The following is a 9368-nucleotide window of genomic DNA, read 5'->3' as shown; positions in this document are numbered from 1 at the left end:
GGATATGGCCGGCAACACAGAATGTGGCGGGTGCGGACGCTGCTTCCTCTGAGAGATTTTTGAGAAACCTGTGCGACCCAAATAGCTGCTTTTCTGAGTCAGGTAGGAGGACAGGTTCTGGCTGCCCTCCCTTGGCCCCACCCTCAGACTTGCCTTGAACCGGTGACAGGCGCTGAACTCCCAGAACTTTGTACGGGGCGCTGATCCCTCCTGGGCTCTGGGGACTGCTTGGCGGCTGGACACTGTTCCACCTTTGCTTCAGAAACCGTGCAAAGCATCCCATCTTTCTTAGTTCCTTTTCTGGCTCTGGATCCCAGGTTTGGGATTCGGAAGCAGCAGCAGCAGCAAGGCGGGAGGTGTACCTCATCTTCCACCCGGAGTGCTTATCACGGTAGTAGTAGTAGTAGGTAGGCATCCATGGGGACCATTTTGAGTCTTTTCTAAATAGAGGGCTTTCATGCTTTCCTCCTTGGCACTCTCCTCTCCACCCACGGTCTTTGCTGTACCTCTTTAAAAACGTAAAAATTACACAGGTTTATTTGGTAGAAGGCAAAACTGGATCCCAGCCTTACTGGTTCCATCAACATTCTACATATATCAGTGAAATCATGCAAACTGTAAGTGAAAGGGGGACATTTTTGTATGCAATCATCATAGGGACTACTTTGGACAATGTTTTTAAAGATGAAAACATTTACGTTTGAATAGGTAAAGGTAAAAGTGATAAAAAGTTCAAACAGTAAAAAGACTGTGCAGTGAAAATCTGTTTTATGCTTCAAGGACCCGGCCTTGAGACAGTAGTGTGTTATTGAGACCATCTGGACTGGATTCCTGACCGAACCCAGTAAAGGTCCTGTATAAACTCTTTAAGATTCTGGCTGGTGGGTCCAGAGATCTGCTGTCTTGCAGCTGCCAAAGATAAGCCTTGTTTGTAAGTTCCCTTGCTTATTAAACTTGCCACCTACCATTCTGGAATGCTGCCTCTTTCCATGTATGGGGCTCAGTTTCGGATTTAACCCCGGGGAACTCTAGAGGTTGTAAACCAACAGCTTTGCTTTTTTACTTAATTGAATCGTAAAGTATGTAGCTTTTAGAATTGGCTTAGCATAGTTCATTTGAGATTTGCCCATGTTGTATGATCAATAGTTTATTCCTTTTTTTATTGATGAGTAGTATTCCATTTTATGAGTGTCTCCTATGTGCAGCCATGCCTCAACTAAGGAACATTTGTGTTGTTTCCAGTCTTTGGTGATTAAGAATAAAGCCTTTATGGGGCGCCTCGGTGGCTCAGTCGGTTAAGTATCTGACTTCAGGTCAGGTCATGATCTCATGGTTTGTGGATTCCGGCCCCGTGTCAGACTCTGTGCTGACAGCTTGGAGCTCGGAGCCTGGAGCCTGCTTTGGATTCTGTGTCTCTCCCCCCCCCCCCCCCCTCTCTGCCCCTCTCTTGCTCACGCACTGTCTCTTTCTCCCAAAAGTAAACATTTAAAAAATCAAAAAAGAATAAAGCATTTATAGACTTTTGTATACAGATTTTGTAGGTGTGTAGTTTTTCATTCCTTCTGGGTAAAGGACACAGATTGCTGGGTCATATGATAAGCATATATTTAATTTTATAAGGAAACTGACAGTTATTTTAAGTGCCATACAATTTTCGTTTCCACCATCAAGGTGTAAGAAGTCCGCTTGTCTTCATACTCACTAGCACTTGCTATTGTTGGGCTAAAAATATATATATATTTGAAGTTCCATTTCTTTAATAACGAATGACATTGAGCATCTTCTCACGTGCTTGTTCTCAGGCCAGGGCTAGAATGAGGCAACTGGGTCCCAAACTTAGGACTCATCTATTTTTAGGTGCACCTGCAACTATAGCACAGCGCGGGTGCTGCATTGCTCCTGTGCGGCTCTAGTCTTGACCCCGCTTATTTGTCTTCTGAAGGATATTCTTTGTTGACTTACCTGTTTAAATATTTTACTCATTTTTAAACTACTATTCTTTTCTTGTTGAGTTTTGAGAGTTCTCTATATATTCTGGTTACAAGTCCTTGATCAGATATGAGCTTTGTAAAAAATTGCCCCCCGGGCTATGGTTTGTCTTTTTATTCTTCTAGGTGTGTTTTTAGAAGAGCAAAAGTTCTTGATTTTGTTGTTATTGCTGTTTTAGAAGAGGACATCTTGGCCATTTTAGCAGGGGGAGGATGACCCACCAGACGGAGACAAAAGCATTACCTCAGCCTCTCCGAAGGAATGGGAGGACTATGTTTGCCAGGAATCAGGGCTTCCTTATGAGACTCTTTCTAATCAGGCCATTATGCCCCATTATGGGAGAAAATAACCAAAAGGAAGATTTTTTTTTTTTGTAAGTGAGAGCCTAAAGAAGTTTCTTGAATGTTTTAAAAATTGAGCTTTTGTTCAGTTTTTTTTTTTCTCATTTCACTTTTTCTCTTTATTGTTTTGGAATTTTAAACCTTTATCTCAGCTCTTTTATTGGTTGTACTTGAAATTCACCTATGCATATTTAATTTAACAAAGTCTAGGGTTAAGAATATCATATCCCTCAATTTTGTAAATAGTATAAGGATTTGAGAACAGTTCATGCTCATCTTTCCCTTCCTAATTACATATTACTATTGTCTAATATTTCAATTTTCTGTTCTTTTGTGTTGACAGTATTTGTTTGGGGTTTACCCATATGTTTATAATTTATTTGTTCACCTCTCCTTTTGCACTTTGGACTTCGGTTGAGCCCATTTTCCTCCATCAAATGTATCCTTTACAAGTCCTTAGAGTAGACATCTTGGTGGTAACTTATTTGTTAAGTGTTTCAAAAGATAATTTTGCTAAGTGCACAGTTTTAGGTTGATAGTTCTCTTCTTTTAATTAGTCCATCGTTGCCGTGACTTCTGTATTTCTGATGAGAAATCTACAGTGAGTTTACTTTTCTCCTTTGTATTAATGTTAACAAATTAATGTAATTCAAAACCGTAGATGATATGTACTTTATCACTGTATGCTTTCCAGACCTTCTCTTTGTTATTCTGTAATGTAATTACAACATATATGGCTTTGAATTGTGTTTACTTGCCCTGTTAAGTGCATATTTATGTTATGCTTCTTGGGTCTTTGGATCCATATTTTTTATCAGCTTTGTGAAATTCTCAGCCACTACCTTTAAAAATATCTTCTCTCTTCCATCTTTTTGTTTTCTCTGGGATTCCAATGTGACCTATACTAGATCAGGGGCTGGCAGACTCTTTCTTAAAAGGGCTTCTCAGGCCACGTGCAATCTCTGTTGCATATTCTTCGTTGTTTTTTATTTTCAAGTACAAAACCATTCTCAGCTCACGGTAAGATCTACTTACCAGTAAAATAGGCTAGACTTTCTTTTTCTCTTTTGCATGGCCCTTAATCTCATACTTTTCATCTCCTTATCTCTTTACAGCATTCTATATAAAATCTTTTTATTTATCTTCTAGTTCATTAATAATTCTCTCTTGAACTCTAATGCTATGTTCATTGAATTCCATAAGTATATATTTTTATTCCAGATATTCCATGCTTTTGGAAATTTGTCACCTAGTAGACAGAGAACTTCACTGACTAACGTTATTTTTTTTCTATATAAGGATTTGTGCTTAACGTGTTAGCCCTCAACACAACTTTCCCATCTCACTACTGGTCCAAGTTCTAGTCTGCCCCCTGCTGGGCCACTTCTCCCATCCTCCCTTCCATCCTCCCTTCCACCCTCCCTTCCTGGCTGCCAGCTTTTTAAGGTAGGCTTCCTGCTCTGCTGGCTCTTCACTGCTCTGATTCAGCTCCTGCCCCTGCAGCCTGGCTGTTGGCTGCCCTAGGCCACCCTGGGCCCAAGCTCCTGGATGCTGTCATACTGTCTCCCAAGCCAAAGCTCTTGGTTGCTGTAGCTCAGGCCCTAGCCAGCTCCAAGATCCTCCCACAGTTTGTTGATATGTTTGTTCTGGGGAACAGAGGTCATTGGACCTCTGCTACAATTTGTGAGAGCAAAGCTACTACAAAGAGTGTTTACTATCTGGGGTACGGTTGCTGTGGAGCCGGCAGAATCCTTGGAGCTTCTAATCAATTGTAGTCTCAGAAGCATAAATCCTGTGTTAGGTTGTGTTTAGAAAAAAAAAAAACTATTCAAATAAGTCCTTTCACAAGGCATTGTTCATTGACTAAGGAAGAGGTGACAATAGGTTTTAAAATATTTTTAAATATGTTCTTGACAGTAGATCTTTCTCAAATTTATTGTGCTTTGAGGTCCTCTTTTGGTGTAATTTTTACTTTCTGTGTTGTTTTTATTAAAAATTCACCAGTGTTTTTACCTGATGTCATTGCTAAAATAATCAGTATTTTTAAAAAATAATGAGCAACATTGCACTATGTATACCAGCAATGAATTTGATATTTGGTATAGAAATTTTTATGTGTAATAAATGTATTTATGTTTCTTGGTTCAGGAAAATGTCTGATCAGAAAGAATTTGTTGCTCAGAATACTGTTAATGCATCAGAAGAAAATGATGATGCTTTTGAGACTATCAATATTCCGGTTCCCTCAGAAGAGCTTCCGGAGTCCGATCAAACTGAAGATAATGAATCTGAAGTAGCACTGTCTGGTGAGGGCCATGGCACACATGCTGAGGAGGAAAGTAGCCAGAGGTTACCAAGCCTGGAACCAAACGACGAAGAACAACCTGTGGGAGAGGTTATGTTGCCCAAACACGCTTCATATTCTCCAAGACATTCTCCAAAGCACTATCGAACTGAATATGATAATGCAATGCTGCCAGCCAGAGGGTATTCTGGATCTCTGACACTTCTGAATAAAATACAGGCCATAAAGGAATCTCTGAAAACATCAATGAAAGATTCCTTAGCAACAGGTATTACCTAGGGAAGATAGGATATTCTGTACCTCATGTCGAAGAATGTTTACTTTTTTAAATTTGTTTTTTGTTTAAGTTTTGTTTTATATGTGATATTACATACTTTCCCTATCCCTTTCCCTTATCCACAAAACTTCTGTAGCTACTGCCACTGCATTGCTAATTATGTGTGAAGCTTCTCTATTGTGCAGGGTACTATTTTCCCTAAATAGATGAGCACTATTAAACTTTAAGTTGATGCTGATCTGTTTTTCCTAAGTGAAGTAGGTTTTTTAAATGTTTAGGGACCTTGGAAAATGGTGGACAAATTGTTGAGTATAACTGTAATTCTTTGACATGCCTCTTTGGAATTGATTCTTCATAGCTGGCAAGAAAGAGTTGGAATGGGACTTGACTCCAGAGAGCCTAGTTCCATCTCTAGTGGTCATTCCTCACATCTTGTTACTTTTACATATTTCTAGACTTCTGTTTAGTGTTAACTTTATATTTAGCTTCAGAAAAACTGTCGTTGTCTTGCATTATAGGTTAATTTTAAAGGCATAATGTTGATGCCATGTAGGAGTCATTACTACGTGGTTAGTAACAAAGCCAAAGTGGGGTGGCAAGAAGGGGGCTGCACATAGAACCATCCTAGTTGGGTGATTCACTGATTGCTCCTCCTCTCTCTTGTCCATAAGTTTTGAAATTGTTCATCCATAGGGTGAAGAACATGGGCTATCGTTTAACAATTAAATAGCAGCTTAGTTTGGCTGGTAAAATGTAGCTTTTGAATCCAGTGGGGGCAGAGTACCCTTGTGTGGCACGTCAATACAAGTAAATGAGAAGGAGGAAGGAGAAGAAAGTAATCAAGCCCAATTATACGTAACTGAAGCTGTTATCCTTCAGTTTCATTATTCACAATAAATTTAGGCTCCATTTGTTTGTTTATTTATTTTTTAAAGTAATCTGTATGCCCAACGTGGGTTTCGAACTCATAACCCTGAAATCAAGAGTCGCATGCTCTACCAGCTGAGCTAGCCAGGCACCCCTGGGCTCTATTTTTTGATATTTCTGTGATTTCCTGATACTTTAGCTTTTAACAAACACATGGTGATTAAGATAAAGTTGTCTTGGTCCTGTACTTCCTGAGACTCACAAATTCCTTCACATACCACTCCTTCCCAAAGCTTAGGAAGTCACTGCTATGAAAATTTTAAAATATATTAACCATAGAATTTTGAATCCATAAAACAGCTAAAATAGCCTTCTGATAATATCTGTGAAAGTGTTTTCTTTGTTGATAGCTGTGAAAACAAGTTTTAACAATCTCAACCTTAACATTGACAATACCTAGTTAAATTTCATTCTGAGATTTAAAAAAAATTTTTTTTTAATGTTTATTTTTGAGAGATTGAGAGACAGAGTATCAGTGGGGGAGGAGCAGAGAGAGAGGGAGACGCCGAATCTCGAGCAGGCTCCAGACTCTGAGCTGTCAGCACAGAGCCTCAAGTGGGGCTCGAACCCACGTACCATGAAATCATGACCTGAGCTGAAGTCGGACGCTCAACCGACTGAGTCACCCAGGCGCCCTTCATTCTGAGATTATTAATAAATGTCTCATTTAGCTTTATGAAAATTGTCATGTGTCAGGCATCTAGAAGTATACAAAACTTTTTTGGCCTACAGTGTGCACTCTACCCTCCAACTTACTTATTACATCTTCTCCATTATAATTTAAAGTCTATAGATGTAAAAGAAGAACGTTTACCCCAGTATAATCAGCTTTTAAATACTATGTTTCCCTCCTATAATTTGTGAACAGTTTTTTTGTTATCAACATGTGTCTTGATTTCTTATTTTATAGAATGTGTAATGAACCGTATAATGTCCATTTTTGTGAAAAGTAGATTTGTGTGCAGTTATTCTAGATGTTTGTAATGAACAGTGATTTCCTGCCTTGCATTTTGGCAATATAGACATAAATCAATTATGCGAGGAAGAATGGGGCACCTGGGCGGCTCAGTCAGTCAGGCGCCCGACTCTTGGTTTCAGCTCAGGTCATGATCTTGTGGTTTGCGAGTTCGAGTCTCACATTGGGCTCTGCACTGACAGTGTGGAGTCTGCTTGAGATTCTCTTTCCCTCTGTCTGTACCTGCTCTGCTCACTTGCTCTCTCTCTCTCTCTCAAAATAAATACACATTTAAAAAATTATGGGAAGAGGAATGGACTTAGTATTAGACACCTTCTATTTTGAAAATTTCTTTATTGACTTTTCTTAACTTCATGAATAATCACTGATTTACTAATGCATGCTATCAATGTGTAATCAAAGTATGCACATTCATAAGTTCAGGGACATCCTCTAGGTCTTAGGGTCTCCCCTTCCAATACTCAGTACACAGAAATGCTTGAGTTTCTGAGATGCTCCTGTGTTTATATCTGAGTAATGTAATACCAGATACCAATACCAAATTAGTACCAAATAATACCAGTATAACAGCAGATATTGGAAATCTTTAAAAGTAGTTTAGCTTTATTTCTTTCTTATTTCTTGTGGTATTTTGAGCAAAGAGGTAATCCTGAAAGTGCATTGATCCTCATAGCAGAGACTGGAATAATGATCTGAACTTTGAAGCTAGATTTGGGGGAGCAGGTATTGACTACTGATGCTAATTCTTGAGATTCTGAGTTAATTTTCAAAACCAAAACTGAATGTCACTTCTCATAGCATTTGAAAAGTAACTCTTATCATGGAGGTACAGTGGGGGAACATGGCAGAGGCAACCTGCATTCTGTGTGGTTAAAAATTGTCCCATAATTTTCTATCTGCTTATGCACTGGGTTGCTGACCCTTGCTTTTGACTATGATTCTTTCTTTTCTCTTTTTATCTACAGTAAAAGTTGTACTTTTTCCTGTGGGCCAGGAAATTATAATGCCTTTTAAAATAGACTCCATTGTAAAGTACCTCAAGGATCATTTTTCATACGTATTAAGTATCCCATCTAACATACTGCAGATGAGATATTCAGGTAAGCTTGGAAGCGAATAAAACTTATCAAGACTTCTTTAGTTTTAATGTGTAGGTAAACAAGATCTTTAATTTGTTAAATGAAATATCTTGATATTTACTATTTGAACATTATATTGTGATTATACATTCATTCAACTCATTTTTATTGAGTACATACTTGTTCTAAATACTTTGCTAAGAACTGAAGATGTAGAGAAACATGAAACAAAACTTTGTCGGTTTACAGACTAGTCAGAAAGATGATATATGCAATAGGTAACCACATAATGTGCAAATGTTTTAATGGAGATATGCTCAAAAAGCTGTGAGAACAGAGAGGAAGGAAACCGGGAGGTTCTAGAAAGCTTCATTTAATAAAAGTGACAATACGTGAGCTGAGTCCCAAAGAGGTGAGAAAACCTGGGACTTCAGGGAAGTGGTAAGAAGTTTAGAGTGGCTGGAAGTAGATGCTGTGTGGTGAGTAGGAGGCAATGAGGTTGAAAGAAGTAGATAAGGATGAGCATGTATAAAATAAGAAGAGGACTGAAAATGATTTATCTGTCAGTCCTTATACGGTAAGGTGAATTCACATTCCCTGATGTTCAAGTTTACTTATATTTTGTGGGCAATATTGGACAGCCCACTTTATAGTAGCTTTGTGTCATGGGAGGATTTAGTCTTTGTAACTGTGATATAATTAGTAAAACCATGATAGTTAAATAAATGTTTCTATAGAATATGTCTGCACAGATCCTAATATTTTCATTTTAAAAGTTTTGGTACTAACTTAAAAAGATGCCACCAAAAAGTTTCCAGGGAAATAAGAACATTTTTTGTGTGTGGGAAAATCCTAAATACTAAAAAGAATTAAGCCACACCTGTTAAGTTCCTCCTTGTCAAGTCAGAGAAAATAATCAGTTCAATTTCAAAATTATTTTTAGAAAACTATTATAATGAATGTGCTGTAATACTAAGATGTTCATGTATTCAAACAACTGATTATTAAGGTTGGTTAGGGAAACAATACTAAAATTTAAACTTATTAGTAATAACAATCATGATAGTTAATTTATTGAGCACATATTGTGTACTAGTCCTATAAAATGTTTTGCCTATATTATCACATTATCATTAAACCCACATAACAACACTTTGACGTAGGTATTATTAACTTTTTTTTTTTGAAAGAAGGAAACTAAAGCTTGGGAAACTAGCATAAATTCACATAGCTAATGATTGTTAGAGTCTGAACTTAAATATAGGTATGACTCCAAAAAGGGAATTGGAAATTGTTTGGCATTATATACAAGGTGAAGTTCAAAACTGGAGAAGAGAGAGCACTTTGAGACTGGAGTAGCTAACTAGTGGTACCTGAGACTAATCTTTGTTCTTTGCACTTCATGACCCTTCTTCTTTATGTGTAAGTGCCAGGCATCACCACTGGGTAACAGGATTATGTCAGCCATGATAAT

General features: G+C 38.0%; 1 protein-coding gene across 2 annotated transcripts in view; it reads left to right on the top strand.

Annotated features, from left to right (window-relative positions):
* The first annotated feature begins 19 nt into the window (after nt 1-19).
* Nucleotides 20-9368, top strand: part of IQUB (IQ motif and ubiquitin domain containing) — a 56640-nt gene continuing 47291 nt past the window's right edge. Inside the window, exons 1-3 of one of the 2 annotated variants that reach the window (XM_007089185.3) lie at nt 20-102; nt 4479-4903; nt 7781-7915. In XM_007089185.3, the coding sequence (XP_007089247.1) occupies nt 4483-4903; nt 7781-7915 (556 nt within the window). In that variant the 5' untranslated portion in view covers nt 20-102; nt 4479-4482. Of the gene's footprint in view, nt 103-918; nt 932-4478; nt 4904-7780; nt 7916-9368 lie in introns of those variants that run through there. The other variant, XM_042970977.1, reaches the window with a different exon arrangement.

This window comes from Panthera tigris, chromosome A2, assembly GCF_018350195.1.
Source record: "Panthera tigris isolate Pti1 chromosome A2, P.tigris_Pti1_mat1.1, whole genome shotgun sequence".
Classification (NCBI taxonomy): Eukaryota; Metazoa; Chordata; class Mammalia; order Carnivora; family Felidae; genus Panthera; species Panthera tigris.
This window is presented reverse-complemented; position numbering and strand designations above follow the sequence as displayed.